Here is a 16,704-nt window from a genome sequence, read left to right as displayed (position 1 = left end):
AGCTAAAAGCTCTTTTCATGTCTCCCTCCCTCTCTCTTTCTCTTTGCAGTACAGAGCAGCATTCAGAGGTTCCAAGAAAAGTTCTTTATCTTTGCTTTAACACCTCAACAAGTCAGAGAAATCTGCATTTCCCAGTAATAGCAGAATGTTTAGCCTGAGTTCTCTCATCTCAGATTTGGTTAACTTTCTTTGACAAAATTGCAGAGGAATGGAATTTTGTAAGAGACCACTTGATCTACCTCTGGGCATCCTTTCTCCCATATGAATTAGCAGATTCCTGCAGGTTACTTGGAAACCCTAAGAACTACTTCTAGGCAAAATAGTTCTGTGTTTCAGTTAACAATCTTGTAGCATGAACATGTTCTTCCAAGACTACAGTGTGAGTGGGCAGCTTGTTCAGAAATGAGAATCCTATTGGAAATATGAAAAATTGTATGACAGCAGTTAAATTATATGTTCATTTGCATGTAATGTATATGAATATGCTGAGTGACAATCAGTAATATGTAGTTATATATCACTGAGGCTGCAGTCTGTCATTCCCCTCAAATACCATGAATGGATCTAGCAAAAATGACACTTGGAAGTACATACGAATTTGGTTGTGGTTCTTTTGATGCTTCAGAGCATATTTGGCAGCTTTCGTGCAGGTTTGTCTCCACAGAGACAGCTAAGAAAACTAGCCATGTATTGTTTACAAATAGCTTCGCTCATTGCTGTCCGTAGAAAATGGTTACATTTGATCTTATGCTGTCCTGTGTTCTACTTCTACTTTTGTTGCAACAGGGACTTTTTGCCAGGAGGCAGAAGGGATTACACTGTGCAAGTTCAGCTGAGGTGACTTCATCTTCTTTACATAAACGTAGAAATGCCTCCTTTAATTGGAGTACATTTTAATGTGCATTCATGTTGCCATTCAACAAGATTCTCTTCTGCACATACGTTATGCCTGGCAGAAACCAGCTCAAGAAGATAACTACCCTAGTAGCTTGTGCATAAAAGTAAATGGGAAGCTCTTTCCATTGCCAGTAAGTTGTTGAAATTTTTTTGATGGCATATCTGCTGTAATCTAAACTTCTTGGAATCCTTGCTTGCCGGTACAAAGGGGTGCTATACCCTTTACCATACAGCTTTGCACATTAATGTCTCCTGTCTCTGGGATGAAGGTCATGGATCTGTGAATGGACACAATTGCAAAACTTGGTTGGTACTGCATCAATTTGAATTATTTGCACTGATTCTGAAGTCCTTTTTTCACAGCTTGGATTTTCCCCCAATTTTTCTTCTCTGGTTTGGAGGAAAATAGCTGGCAAAGTACTGTGTGATTGCGTACCAAGTCTGTTTTCTCATAGCAGTGCTTTGATTAGACTAGCAATTCCAACTCTGTCATAGGGAACTTCTTTTCTGAAAAAAGTGATGTGGTCTTTTCTTCCCTCCCCAAACTTAAGTTACTACGGCTGCAATCCAATGCACATTTAACTGAGAGTAGGTCTCATTGAACCCAGTGGAGCTTACTTCTAAGTAGACATGCACTGGATTGCAGCCTAAGGCTGCAGTCCTATACGCACACCTGGAAGCAAGTCCCACTGAACCCATTGGGGTTTACTTCTAAGTAAACATATATAGGATTGCACTGTAAGGCTGCAGTCCTACTCAATTACATTTAGGAGTAAGCTCAGCTGAACAAAGTGAGACTTACTTTTGGGTGGATTTGAGCTGTAAATCTTTTAAGGGCACAGTCATTTAGTACAGCTTATTTCAGCAGGAATAATGGAGTACGTAGCACATGTTTAATTCTTCCATTGAAATAAGTGAGACTTTAGTGTTTAATTTTAGCTTGGATATGCTCCTTAAGCTGCCCATTTGCTACCGGGCCAAGTTCAAGGTTCTAGTCTTGGCTGTACAGCTCAGGTCCAGGATACCTGAAAGACCGTCTTTTCCCTTACATACCCAGCTGATCACTGCGCTCTGCAGGTGAGGGCCTCCTGCAGATACCTTCTTATCAGGAGGTTCGTTCTGCACAATATAGGAAACGGAACTTTAGTGTGGCAGCACCTACCCTGTGGAATTCCCTCCCCTTGAATATTAGGCAGGCACCATCTCTATCTTTTTGGTGCCTTTTGAAGACTTTCCTGTTTCAACAAGCCTTTTAAGTTGAGAGCTATCCCAGTCTGTGTCTGTGTCAGAATTGCTTAATATGTTTTTTTAATAATGTTTTTAACCCTTTTTAAAAAGTTTTTAAAATGTTTTTAATGCTGTTTTGTCTTAAATGTATTTTAAAATTTGTTTTTATGTTGTTTCAAAGTATTTTTAGTGCCTTGTTTGCAGCCCTGGCCTCCTGCTGGGAGGAAGGGCAGGATACAAATTAAATTAATAATAATAATTATAAAAAGCTAGCATAGTGTACTCCCAGAGGCATGCATTTGGTTGTGATAAAGCCATAAAGGGCTGGTGCTAATCTGGATTTGAAGCTTGGAACTTGCATCCCATAACTCATTTTATTCTTTAACCAACATTACACCTTGAGCCTATATAGATGTAATGTGTCAAAGGGTTTTATAACCGTTTAAATTGCCATCAAGCTTCCAAGGCTGTAGACCTGGCTTCGGCCTTTGTTTGCCCCATGTAGAGCTCTGTGGATGACTTTATATGATTGAGGCAACATGCAGTTAATTTATGGGTGTAAAGCTGCATGGCTCCTGATCCACAGGCTGGTTGACTAGCTATTGTCTCATGATCAGAATTTTTTATTAAACCATGTGTTAATCTGATTTTACATTTGGACTTTGAGCCATTTTGGATATTATAAAAATGTAAAAAATCTATGGTAAGTGTTCGTCAAACCCTCATACCTTATCAGGGTCAAAGCACTCTGTGGTCCATTACTAATGCCCCAGAATGAATATTTGTAGAACCTAACACCAGCTGGTAAACCGTAGCTCACGGTGGTAATTGCCTTTTGGTTCGGTGAGGCGCTGGGACATCCCTTTAGGATGAAGTATCTTTGAAGTATCTTTCAAAGGCAACCATCTCTCCGAGGCGCTATCAGAGCAATCAGTGGAAACAAACTAGTAATGTTTGATGCTGTTTTCCAGACTCTTTATGGAAATTCTAAATGAATGTTTGGATGTAGATGAGATCAAATTCCAGGAGGATGGTTCCTGGTGCCCTATGAGGCCGAAGAAGGAGGCTCTGAAAGTCGTTAGCCCGCAGTGTACCAAGATAGAAAGTAAGTAACTTTGGATTCAGGCCACGAAACCCTTGTCCCAACTGATGCAGGAGGTTACCCAGGCCGACCTTTTTACTCCTACTTGCTTAAGAGGCGGGGATCATTTGACTAGTTTTGCTTCCTTGCAGCGCTTCCCACATCCCTCGCCGTCTGGCTCAGAAGCCAGGCATGATTTTTTGTCTCTCTCCCCACAGGGCACATATCTGCCAGGCCTGTTATTTCAAATCGCCATTCATCTCTTTAGCCTGTTGCTTACTTACTAATCTTATTCTTGACCTCTTTTTCTGAGCTTCACTGTCCCTCTAAAAACAAAGGAAACAAAAAGCGTTCCGCTTTCATTTTCTCTTTCCTTCATCTCGGCTTCTCATAGCACGAGCAGGAAAGTGCTCTGAAACCAAGTTTGCAGATAGAACAGTGATGCACTGAAGAGCTACATTTCCAAAGTGTCTGTCCTCCCTGCCCTGCCAAGTCAGAAAGGGAACTCCCAGTGTGAGCAATCTCCTAAAGATCCAGCAAAGCATGACTTGAGTTATGTCACTACTCAACTCAGCAGCCAGCTTCAGCAGATAAGGGAAACTGTCAATTGAAGGCCCTGTCAGTGTGTCCAGACTTCCTTCATGTTCTCATGTGGCAGGTCAGAGCGATGCGTCTTGCAGCCTTGTCCAATTTGGGTCTGTCCCAGCAGACTTTTAGCCCATTTGTAATTAAATACCAAGGAAAATGACATTCCTCTCACAGGCCACCAGATGGCCGCAGAGAGTAATCAATACAATCAGAACAGTTCCTGTATAGCAGTGGAACTTTGTTTGCCAGATAGCAACTCCTGAATGGAAATGGGCTGCCTTCAAGTCGATTGCGACTTATGGCTACCCTATGAATAGGGTTTTCATGGTAAGCGGTATTCAGAGGGGGTTTACCATTGCCTCCCTCTGAGGCTGAGAGGCAGTGACTGGCCCAAGGTCACCCAGTGAGGTCTCCGTGCGAGTGAGGAGAGTGATAAGGAGGAGAAGGCAGTTTTCTCTGTTCCTATTTAAAACCAGCTCTTTACTCAGAACCACGAGGACTGGAACCTTGCTTTATTTTTAGGGGGGGAACCACAAGCTCAGTGGCAGAGCACCTGCTTTGCATGCAGGTGTGTCCCCCAGTCACTGTTCCCATCACAATTTGGAGGGCTACCATTTGCAGCACATACTCATGAAGGCTCCCTGGGTAATATAGAACCCTGATTTTTTCAAGGTTCTAAATCACATGGAGAACCTTAACAAATACAAATACAGCAAGCTCCCTGCTTCAAAGTCTTCCCTCCAAGTAGTGGAGGGCAACAGAGACAGCGACAGGGAGTCAGAGATAGCGCACTCACCCATTCCCTGGCATGTTGACTTAACACAGAAGTGAAAACGGAAATGGACTGCCTTCACGTCGATCCTGACTTATGGCTACCCTATGAATAGGGTGTTCACGGTAAGCGGTATTCAGAGGGGGTTTACCATTGCCTCCCTCTGAGGCTAGTCCTCCCCAGCTGGCTAGGGCCTGCTCAGCTTGCCACAGATGCACAAGCCAGCCCTTTCCTTGTCCGCAACTGCCAGCTTGCCCATGGCTGCACAGGTGGCAGGGCATGTAACCCCTGAGCCACTCCCTGTGGGGGTGATCTTTAGCCGGCCCTTGACACCCAGGAGACAGGAGCAGGGATTTGAACTCACAGCCTCTGGACTCCCAGCCAGGTTCTCCTCCCCACTGTGCTATACCAGCTCCTACAGCCTTCCAAATGTCTGCCTCAGGTTAGGGCAGTGTTCAAGGCCGTATCTGATCAGAATGGTGCAATTCCAAATTTTTCTGCAACTATCCTTGATGCTCAATTCATTCAGAGAGTTAAAGAGGGCATAATGATTGATATTGAGCAAGATGTATAAAAGAACAGGAAGAAAGCACATCCACAACAGGGGCAAACACCTTCCTCCACTGAGTGCTGAGCCCAATGGAAGAAAGAAGTCCATTGGAGTCCCAGCACGAGCACACCTTGGTTCTCTCTCACACCTCAGGTGAGTCTGAAGGTGTAATTCCCTGATTCCCACCCACTGGCATCTGACAGAATTCTGTATTTAAAAATCTAAAGAATTCCACTTTAATGGTCTACTCCACCTCTGGACGCAGTGTCTGTTTGATTCAGCAGTGCATTCCACCACAGTAAAACTTGTTTTAAAAATGCCCTCTTTCCTCAGGTTAGGAGGAAGAAGAGTGGTCATCAGAGGACTCGTATCACAGAGGAATCTCAATGTTTCAGACTCTTCTATAGGAAAGACTCCTTTTCTCCCTTCTGAAGCAATTTCTATCCTTAAGCCTCATGATTCCCTGCAGAGGTTGTTCCATGGTCTCATTTCCATTATATCCTAGTGATTCCTAGTGTTCCAGGATGGCATTGCCAAAAAAAAGTGGTGCTACCTCTTATTGCCACCAGAAGTGAAACAATCATTCACATGATGGCTGAATGAAAACAACCTAGATATTCTAAATGACTGTGCCCTAGACCAGTTGGTCATGAAACCGACCAGAGGGACAGCAACCCTGGACTTAATCCTCAGTGAGGACCGGGACCTGGTGCGAGATGTAAGTGTTGTTGAACCAATTGGGAGCAGTGACCATAGTGCTATTAAATTAAGCATACATGTAAATGGCCAATTGCCAAGAAAATCCAACACGGTCACATTTGACTTCAAAAGAGGAAACTTCACAAAAATGAGGGGATTGGTAAAAAGAAAGCTGCAAAACAAAGTCCAGAAGGTCACATCACTCGAAAATGCTTGGAAGTTGTTTAAAAACACTATATTAGAAGCTCAACTGGAGTGCATACCGCAGAGCAGAAAAGGTACCGCCAGGGCCAAGAAGATGCCAGCATGGTTAACGAGCAAAGTCAAGGAAGCTCTTAGAGGCAAAAAGTCTTCCTTCAGAAAATGGAAGTCTTGTCTGAATGAAGAAAATAAAAAGGAACACAAACTCTGGCAAAAAAAATGCAAGAAGACAATAAGGGATGCTAAAAACGAATTTGAGGAGCACATTGCTAAGAACATAAAAACCAACAACAAAAAGTTCTATAAATACATTCAAAGCAGGAGACCATCTAGGGACGCGATTGGACCCTTGGATGATAAGGGAGTCAAAGGTGTACTAAAGAATGATAAGGAGATTGCAGAGAAGCTAAATGAATTCTTTGCATCTGTCTTCACAGTGGAAGATATAGGGCAGATCCCTGAACCTGAACTAACATTTGCAGGAAGGGATTCTGAGGAACTGAGACAAATAGCGGTAACGAGAGAGGAAGTTCTAAGCTTAATAGACAATATAAAAACTGACAAATCACTGGGCCCGGATGGCATCCACCCGAGAGTTCTCAAAGAACTCAAATGTGAAATTGCTGATCTGCTAACTAAAATATGTAACTTGTCCCTCAGATCCTCCTCCGTGCCTGTGGACTGGAAAGTGGCAAATGTAACACCAATCTTCAAAAGGGGATCCAGAGGGGATCCCGGAAATTACAGGCCAGTTAGCTTAACTTCTGTCCCTGGAAAACTGGTAGAAAGTATTATTAAAGCTAGATTAACTAAGCACATAGAAGAACAAGCCTTGCTGAAGCAGAGCCAGCATGGCTTCTGCAAGGGAAAGTCCTGTCTCGGTAACTTATTAGAATTCTTTGAGAGTGTCAACAAGCATATAGATAGAGGTGATCCATTGGACATAGTGTACTTTCAAAAAGCTTTTGACAAGGTACCTCACCAAAGACTTCTGAGGAAGCTTAGCAGTCATGGAATAAGAGGAGAGATCCTCTTGTGGATAAGGAATTGGTTAAGAAGCAGAAAGCAGAGAGTAGGAATAAACGGACAGTTCTCCCAATGGAGGGCTGTAGAAAGTGGAGTCCCTCAAGTATCGGTATGGGGACCTGTACTTTTCAACTTGTTCATTAATGACCTAGAATTAGGAGTGAGCAGTGAAGTGGCCAAGTTTGCTGATGATACTAAATTGTTCAGGGTTGTTAAAACAAAAAGAGATTGTGAAGAGCTCCAAAAAGACCTCTCCAAACTGAGTGAATGGGTGGAAAAATGGCAAATGCAATTCAATATAAACAAGTGTAAAATTATGCATATTGAAGCAAAACATCTTAATTTCACATATACGCTCCTGGGGTCTGAACTGGCGGTGACCGACCAGGAGAGAGACGTCGGGGTTGTAGTGGACAGCACGATGAAAATGTCGACCCAGTGTGCGGCAGCTGTGAAAAAGGCAAATTCCATGCTAGCGATAATTAGGAAAGGTATTGAAAATAAAACAGCCGATATCATAATCTACAGTTCTGGTCGCCTCATCTCAAAAAGGATATTATAGAGTTGGAAAAGGTTCAGAAGAGGGCAACCAGAATGATCAAGGGAATGGAGCGACTCCCTTATGAGGAAAGGTTGCAGCATTTGGGGGTTTTTAGTTTAGAGAAAAGGCGGGTCAGAGGAGACATGATAGAAGTGTATAAAATTATGCATGGCATTGAGAAAGTGGATAGTGAAAAGTTCTTCTCCCTCTCTCATAATACTAGAACTCGTGGACATTCAAAGAAGCTGAATGTTGGAAGATTCAGGATAGACGAAAGGAAGTACTTGTTTACTCAGCACATAGTTAAACTATGGAATTTGCTCCCACAAGATGCAGTAATGGCCACCAGCTTGGATGGCTTTAAAAGAAGATTAGACAAATTCATGGAGGACAGGGCTATCAATGGCTACTAGCCATGATGGCTGTGCTGTGCCAACCTAGTCAGAGGCAGCATGCTTCTGAAAACCAGTTGCCGGAAGCCTCAGAAGGGGAGAATGTTCTTGCACTCGGGTCCTGCTTGTGGGCTTCCCTCAGGCACCTGGTTGGCCATTGTGAGAACAGGATGCTGGACTAGATGGGCCACTGGCCTGATCCAGCAGGCTCTTCTTATGTACTTATCCTTATCACCACAGACGCCATCCTCTGGGCATAGGAAGTGCACTGCTTGGGACTTGTTCAGTAAACTTGATAAACTGAATCGAAACACAGCATTAACTGGCTGGAACTTCACATGACTTTGCTAGCCCTAAAACCTTCCTGCACTTGACTTGCCAATCCCACACCCTCATCAAGACAGGCAATACCACCGCAAAGGTCCATATTGACAAGCAAGGGCAAACCATACCCTGCTTTCTGAACAGGACGCAACTACTTGACTCTGTTAGGTTGAATCAGTTGTCTGTCTGTTGCTGCACTCTATGCAGGCATGTATTTAGTTCCAAAGAGGGCTGGCTCAGCCATCAGGATTTGGATCCATTTGAATGAAGCCTCCACCCAACTTTGCTCAAAACAATTTTGGCCCGCCCACCCCTTGCCTCCCCCATAAACTGTGAAACCCCAAGATTGTTTTCCTGATTTCTGTCAGAGGCAGCAGTTCATGTTTCCATGACAGCAAAGCCACCGACTGCTCTACACATTCCCTCCTCTCCTAGTGAGGATATTAATGCAGAATCTGAAGCAAATAGGCATTGGTTGTCACCATAGCTCTATTCTGGTCAAGGAGACTCTGGTTCTCAGAAATAGTCCACCTAGCATCAGCGCAACCATGGCTTCTTCCCTTACTAAGAGTTGCACAAAGATCAGTTCGTCACCTGAACCCAGCATGGCTATGCCTAGCTGTGTCAAAACTGAAGAGCATCCTGAAACATGAATAATCCTTCAGCAGTGGTGTAGATGCCCTCCCTTCCAGAATACAATCTTGCATATGCATCTACAGTGCTCTTTGATGCTGTAAAAGAACAAAAGATCAACTGCAGACCCCAAAGGAAAGGCATGTATTACTCTAGCACAGCCTTTCCCAACTAGTGGGCCACCAGGTGTTGTTGGACCACAATTCCCATCTTTCCTGACCATTGGCAATGCTGGCTGAGGCTGATGGGAGTTGTGGTCCAACAACGTCTGGTGGCCCACTAGTTGGGAAAGGCTGGGCTAGCATGTGAAGCACAGCACAGCCCTGCCCTCTTAACATCACTGCGTGTCGCGCCAGACCAACAGCTGCCTCCATGTCCCATCAAAAAAAGCCTGATCTCTGATATTAGCCAGGCTGCCATAAAACACTATAATGGGTAGGGAACAATTTGGCCAAGTAGGCCATATCATTATCTCCCACCCACCCCCATGGGCTAACTTTGTTGTTTTGGCAGGCCTACCCACCTGTCACTCATCTAATACCAGGTGACTTATAGGTGCACTGCCCTGCCCACCTGTCAAAGTTGACTTGCAGGGATGGGGGGAATGGGTTTGTTTCACCAGCATGTTCCCTGCAGGGGAATGCACTGATGAAGCAATATCCAGCATGATTGAACCCCACCCAGTAATGTCACCTGATTGACAGGTAGGTGTGGTTTGGGGAAACGGCCCTGTATGCCACATTGGACCCTGTGCCAGGCCAAGATTGGCCTGTGGGCCAGAGGTTTCTCACCCCCCATCTTGTTACAGATTGCATGTTTTAGAATAAAGAAATGCAACAGTATAGCAAACACATTAAACCATAGTTGTTGAGCCTAAATGGGTTAAATGCTCCCCATTCTCTGGATGACCAGGAGCCAAGTTCATAATTTGATGGGACTGGGGCCCAATGGTAGGAGCTAAGGATGTGCACTGGCTCCGGACACATCCCGGATCCTGAACTGAATCAGGCCAATTCAGGTCCACTTGGGTTTGGCTGCAGTGGGTTGAAGCAGCTCCGGATTGCCCTGATCAGATTGGGTCCCTCAGAGCAATCTCCCTCCTACTTCCAACCATGGGTTTTTACTAGTTTTTAAAACCCTAATTAAGCACTCTGCAAGGCCCTCAAATCAGTCCAGGACCAGGATCTCGGTTGGCCCTGGATTGTTCTGGGTCAGATTGGAGCTGCTCCAAAGCACTGGATAGGACCCAGGATCAGGAGGAGGGGGTTGTTCACAGTCCCACTAGGCACCCTGGTTAGCTTCTAAAAATATTCATTGCCATCCAATCCCAATGCAAGTCGCTGCCACAATCATTTCTCCAGTGCTGTTCCCAATTGCTAGCCCCTCTCAACTTTCCACATTATCACTACTTGACCACCAAAATCTTTTCTTTGTGGGGCAAGAGAGACAGAGGAAAGCTTTTTGCCCACAGTGACTACTATCACAGGGCTCAGTCTTGGGCCCAGTGCTCTTCAACATTTTTATTAATGACTTGGATGAGGAGGTGCAGGGAATGCTTACCAAATTTGCAGAGGATACAAAATTGGGAGGGATAGCTAATACCCTGGAAGACAGAATTCAAAATGATCTTCAGCAGCCAGAGCATTGGGCTGAAAACAACAGAATAAATTTGACAGGGAGAAGTGCCAAATGCACAGTTATAAGGTGGGGGATTCTTGGCTACTTGCAAGAAGGATCTTGGGACTGTTGCTGATCAGAAGCTGAATATGAGTCAACTGGGTGATGTGGTTGCGAAAAAGGTAAATGCTATTTTAGGCTGCATTAGCAGAAGTATAGTTTCCAAATCACATTTAAGTACTATTTTCCCTCTATTCGGTACTGGTTAGGCTTCATCTTGCATACTGCATCCAGTTCTGGACACTGCACTTTAAGAAGGATGCAGACAAACTGGAACAGGAGGGCAATGAGGATGATCAGGGGACTGGAAACAAAGCCCTATGAGGAGAGACTGAAAGAACTGGGCCTTAAGAAGAGAAGACTAAGGGGAGATATGATAGCACTCTTCAAGTACTTGAAAGGTTGTCACATAGAGAAGGGCTGGGATCTCTTCTCACTCATCCCAGAGTGCAGGACATGGAATGATGGGCTCAAGTTGCAGGAAGCCAGATTTCAGTTGAACATCAGGAAAAACTTCCTAACTGTTAGTGGTATGACAGTGGACCTAGGGAGGTGGTGGGCTTTCCAACGCTGGAGGTATCCAAGAGGCATCTTGATGCCCACCCGTCTGGTATGCTTTAAGTTAGATTCCTGCACTGAGCAGTGAGTTGGACTCTATGGCCTTACAGGATCCTTCCAACTCTACTATTCTATGACTAAGGAGGTCTATTGTCTGACTTATATCTTCTGTATCTTCCCCTACCCCATCCCAAGCTTTTTTCCTTCGTGGCAAAAACGAGTTACAGAGAAAAGATAAAAGGGGATTCATGGAGCAGAAGTTGGGTCAACGTTGGTTTAGAAGATCTTTCACAAGCTTTCCAGCACTGAGCAATATTCCTTTTTAACTTTGCAAGGAGCACCCAGAATTCAGCTCCAGCATGAGAAAAGTGTGAGGATTGCAGGCCACATTTCCTTTCCTTTCACTTAAGAACCCCCCCCCCGAGGATACCTTGCCATGGAGGACCCCTACATCTCTGGAGCAGGCACTGCCATTCCCACTGGGAGACACAAAGCCAGGCTCTACATCTCCCTTCTGCTGCATATCCCATTTCTTGGTCAGGAATTTGGGATGCAGAAATGGATTTTTCTAGAGAGACTAGCCAGGGCAGAGTGGCACTATGGGAGAGGGAGGGAGGCAGTGCGGGGGCAGCAATGCTCGCCACTCACCATGCTGGTGGGCTCTCAAGTTTAAAAAAATTTTTTTTTTCCGTTTTGCGTGCAATTTTGAAACTGGCCATTATTGCTTTAAGTAAAGAAAATATGCAGCCCGTTAACTCTGGCAAATTGTCACATTACTGATGAGTATGAAATGAGGGTGTACATTTCTTCCCTTAGGAAGACAACTTTCAGGAATCCATCAATCGTCTTGTGTTTAATGGCAATTAAGCAGACATTCCTTCTCTGCCTTCTCATTGCCCCCTACCAATGTTTTAGCAGATTGCAAGTTAACTGTGCAGCTTATGTGTATTAGGTGGCTGTGGAAGATAAGATGAAGGCCTCTTTGACCGGATCTTCCACACTTGGAGGAAAGAGACTGAGACAAGGCCCTTTTCGTTGCATTCTGCAGACGTAAAAATTCACTAATGCAAACTGAAGGAAATCTGTGATTAAGTGGGAAGTACAGGAGGAAGTGGAAGCATAGAAATCACTGGAGGAAAGGCAACGAGATTGTCCTTCTTGTATGGATGGAGGAAGAATGTTTGGTCTGCTTTTCCCAGTGGACTGACCCGATGCTCCCAAATATGCTTGTGGCTCAGAACTCAACTCCCAGTTGAATTTCACACCTCTCCAGATTTTGCAGTGCTGCTTCGGCATGCAAAAAGTGCACACAAAAATGGGTATTTGATGTTAAAAATGCAAAAGAAATGCATATTTTACACAAAAATGTATTGAAAATAATTGGAAGAAATGTGCACTCTGTAGAAAGTGCATATAAAATGCAAAATTGAAATGCAGACTGATTATTGTTATTTATTAGTCACTTTTTTCAAATTGAAACAAAGCAACTTGCAACATTAAAAACATATGAAAACGAATAAAAAATCCTCCTGCTCAGTGGCTACATCAAAACAAAATCCAACACCTCCTCACCTGACTAAAAACAAACATAAAATTAAACTCCAAAGGCCTGGGTGAATAAAAACAGACAGTGAGGGTGCCAGACATGCCTCCCTGGGGAGAGCATCCCACAAATGGGGAAGCCACCACTGAAAAGGCCTGGTCTCATCTTGCCACCCTCCAAACCTCCCTTGGAGGGAGAACATGGAGGAGGGCCTCCAATGACAAATGCCAGGTCTGGGTTGGTTCATGTGGGAAGAGACGGTCCTTCAGACTTTCTCTGTGTTCTTTCAAATATTTGCACAAAACTGAATTGAACAAAAACTGAAACGGGCTCCATCAACCCCTACCTTATAGAAAAGCAAGGAGGCTTAAGGCCCATTCCAGACATGACACCAGTCCTCTTCAGGCATTCCCCTCCTACATGTGGTTACCACTGTTTAAGGGGAGGGAAGCTAGGGGTTGGTGCTCTGTGGTCCAGCAGCCTCTTTTCTCATGCATTCATTACCACTCCCACAGACCTTCACACACTGGAGGCTCTTCTGGAGCCACATGATAGTTATGTTCTACCTCCCCTGTCAGAGGCAGCATGCCTGTAAAAAAAAAGTTGCTGAGAATTGCACGTGGGGAGGTCTCTGTTGCTCTTCAGTCCTGCTAGCGGGCTTCTCATACAGTGTCCTTTTTCTTGAAGGAGCTCAAAGTGATGTACATAGTCTTCCCCCCACCCTCATTTTATCCACACAACTACTCTGTGAGGTAGGTTAGGCTTAGATGCATGACGGGCCCAAGGTCACTCAGTGAGCTCCATTACTGAGTGGGGATTTGAACCCTGGTCTCCCAGGCTATAGTCCAACACACTAACCACTACACTATGCTGGTGAACATTATATGGCACATGTAAAAGTGCAAGTTCCGTAGGTGGAAGCAGTTGAGTAGGCAAGGTGATCCTTCAAATAAGCCATTACTCATCTATAGCTGTTATATGCACATGCATATTTGTAGACATTGAATGCAGATCTACCCATAATCAAGATTTAGGATTGCGGCCTTCGCCATATATCTCCCCCCAATTTGTTTTTAACATAAAGGATGCAATTTTGAGCAGACAACAAGCCGGGGGTAGGGGAAGGAGATGGCAGACCTGCTTAATCCTTTTGCTTCTGTACATTTCCCCCCTCTCAAAATAGCATTTCCTCCTGCAGACTAAGGAATGGGTAAGATATGCACAGGAATGGATGGATTTTGTCACTTTTGATTTTTGTTGGTTTCTCATTGTTCTGCACCACAAATCTGCAACAGTTTATGGAATTTTTTTTGTAAGTCCAGACAAAATTCACAAGCATTTCAGAGCACGTTCCTCCTAATGCTCACATTTTATATGCAATTTCTCCTGACCTTGGTATCCCATTTTCACCTAATATATGCATTTTGAAGGTTCTCTATATGGGCGGTGGTGGGATCATGGATATGCACCCATCTTTCTGTGGTGGTCGTTTTGTTAGCAGTTTGGTGGGGATGGCAGTATTGGCAGAACTGTGGAGTAAGAGCTTGCTTTTTATCTCCTCCATCTGCCCAGAGAGATCCCAGGTCTGCCCTCGCTATCCTTTTCTATACATTACTTGCATGTAGACTATTCACACATTGAATTATCCTGCAGGGGCTGTGCTGCTGGCCCCATGCATGACATTACATCCCTGGGCTAGCCCTGCCTGCCTGACACACAAGCAACAAAGGCGAATGTTGGAAGATTCAAGACAGACAAACAAAAGTCCTTCACACAGCACACAGTTAAATTATGGAGTTCGCTCCCACAGGAGGCAGTGAAGGCCACGCAACTTAGATAGCCTTAAAAGAGGATTAACCAAATTCATGGAGGATAAAGCTATCAATGGCTGCTAACCATGATGGCTATGTTCTCCCTCCATGGTTAGAGGCAGTATGGTTCTGAATACCAGTTGGTGGAAACTGCAGGAGGAGAGAATGCTGTTGTGCTCAGGTCCTGCTTCTGGGCTTCCTACCTGGTTGGCCTCTGTGAGAACAGGATGCTGGACTAGCCACTGATCCAGCAGGCTCTTCTTATGTTCCTATGGCCATTGAGAGCAGAATGTCCTCATCCTGTGGAACCCCTATGGATGAACAGCTGTTTATGGGTAGGGGATCCTGTTTAGATGTTGGGACGGCCACAGATGCCAGGTGCAACAGTGCTGCCCCTCTGCTTGATTTGACATATTCAGTGTGTTGCAAATAAGTTATGCATGAACAGGGATTTTGCATGGAATGCTTCCAATAGAACCTGAAGGAAAACCAAATGTACCTGAAGTGAAGTTAATGAATCCCAAGCAACCAGATAGTACTCCATCTACTGCTGGAAAGCAGCAGGCCCAGAGCCAAAGACCTCTCCCTAAAATGCCAGCAGCACCTAACCTTCAGGAAAAGCCTAAAGAATCCAAGAGTGACAAATCTGTTCTAGATTCCTCTGCTGAAACTTTTTTCAAGCTTCATGACAAAAATGAAACCCTCTAAAACATTGCCTGGCTTCTTTTCCCAGCCTCAAATTCTAGCAGCTCCTGGTGCACAAGAGACAAGCATTTCATTTTTTGGTCTTTCATCTCTGCCTAGTGGGCCTTCGCTAACATTTACAAGTGATCTCTTTGATATTTTTAAAGGAACAACACAAGAGGCCCGTTCAAAGCCTGCAGGGACTTCAAAGCCCCAGGATGCTAGTTCTAGGGCCAGTGAGGCTGTAGGCCCAGATCTTGGTAACAGCTCCACAAAGCAAAACAAAACATTTAGAGACAAATTGTTAGAGACGAATGCCAACAGTCTTGTAAAACAAGACCAAACATCTAGGGCTGAACTTACAGAGATAGACACTAGCAATGTCCCAAAACAAGATGTCACTTCTGTTTGGGCAGAAAAGAACTCAACAACAAAAAAATATGGTGAAAGTGGAAGCTGAAGGAAGTGAAAGACCTGAAAAGGGTCAAGAACCTCCATCTAATGCTTCAGCAACTTTAGTCTCAAGTACGGACCGGCGCCCTGAAGAGATGCAGCTGGACACTGTCTTGGTGATGTCTGATGCACCAAGGAACACTGCCCTGTGTAGTCAAAATGTATGTGATGCAGCTGACAGAGAAGCAGCTGGAAGGCTGGATAAGACCAAAGTGCATGCAGAGGAAAAGGATGCTCTCCCTGATGATGAAGAGCAACCAGACCTGAAATTGGAAACCGATGTTAGTGTTGACCAGATGGATTTGGGTCGTGCAGCTGAGCTGGAACACAAGGTTGACAAGCCAAGTGACAAACTGAACCAGTCAGAATTGAATGCTGCACTAACAATTGAACAAGTAGCTATAAAGAATGAGGCAGGTGTTGATCTTTATCCACCAGACACATTTGGGACCCTGGAAATGGAACCAAAAGCTGCTGCAAATGATTTGCTCCATGGAGATAAGCGTAGGATCCCTGAAATAGAGTCTGATATTCCAGCTGAACAGAAAGAGCCTTTAATGATCAATGAAGTGGCCCCAGAGGCTGCTCCCTTGAAAAGCAGTTTGGAGAGTCAGAGTAAGCCTGCCAGTATTCCTACAGATGCCAGTAACACCAAACCCATGTTTGAAATTCTAAGCATTCCAACTTTGACAAAACTCAGCTTCATGTCTTCAACAGGTAGCAGCGTGCCATTTGGGTTTGTTTTCTCAACACAGCCAACTTCTGCAAGTAAGCTGGCAGCTGAGCCAGGCCTCGTATCTAGCTTCAACAAGTTTTCCTCAGCTCTGTTGGGTGGAGGAAGGGATGAGAAAACTGGTAAAGTGGAGAGTGTTCAGGGGGCAGTGTTTGGAAGGAAGCGAGACTTCTCGTTTTCATGGCAAAAAGATGCCACGGAGGTGTGGTCTGGTTCCCTCCAGGTGTGGAGGGAACCAGATGTGCCACCATCAAAAGCTTCCTCCAAACAGGAAGTGCCCCCAAATGCTTTACCCAAACTCGATTCCAGGGCAC

The 16,704-nt window shown here is 44.7% G+C and overlaps 1 protein-coding gene across 10 annotated transcripts in view; it reads left to right on the top strand.

Annotated features, from left to right (window-relative positions):
• Positions 1-12,490, top strand: part of LOC133379137 (E3 SUMO-protein ligase PIAS2-like) — a 52,094-nt gene extending 39,604 nt beyond the window's left edge. For 2 of the 10 annotated variants that reach the window (XM_061613800.1, XM_061613815.1), the window contains 4 exons: positions 50-134; positions 787-837; positions 3,096-3,229; positions 5,454-5,748. In XM_061613800.1, coding sequence (XP_061469784.1) covers positions 50-134; positions 787-837; positions 3,096-3,229; positions 5,454-5,620 — 437 coding nt within the window. In that variant the 3' untranslated portion in view covers positions 5,621-5,748. The other 8 variants (XM_061613856.1, XM_061613846.1, XM_061613809.1 and 5 more) reach the window with 7 other exon arrangements.
• Positions 12,491-16,704: the final 4,214 nt, after the last annotated feature.

Source organism: Rhineura floridana, chromosome 1 (genome assembly GCF_030035675.1).
Source record: "Rhineura floridana isolate rRhiFlo1 chromosome 1, rRhiFlo1.hap2, whole genome shotgun sequence".
NCBI lineage: Eukaryota > Metazoa > Chordata > Lepidosauria > Squamata > Rhineuridae > Rhineura > Rhineura floridana.
Note: the sequence above shows the minus strand (reverse complement) of the source record. Positions and strands in the feature narration are given on the sequence as shown.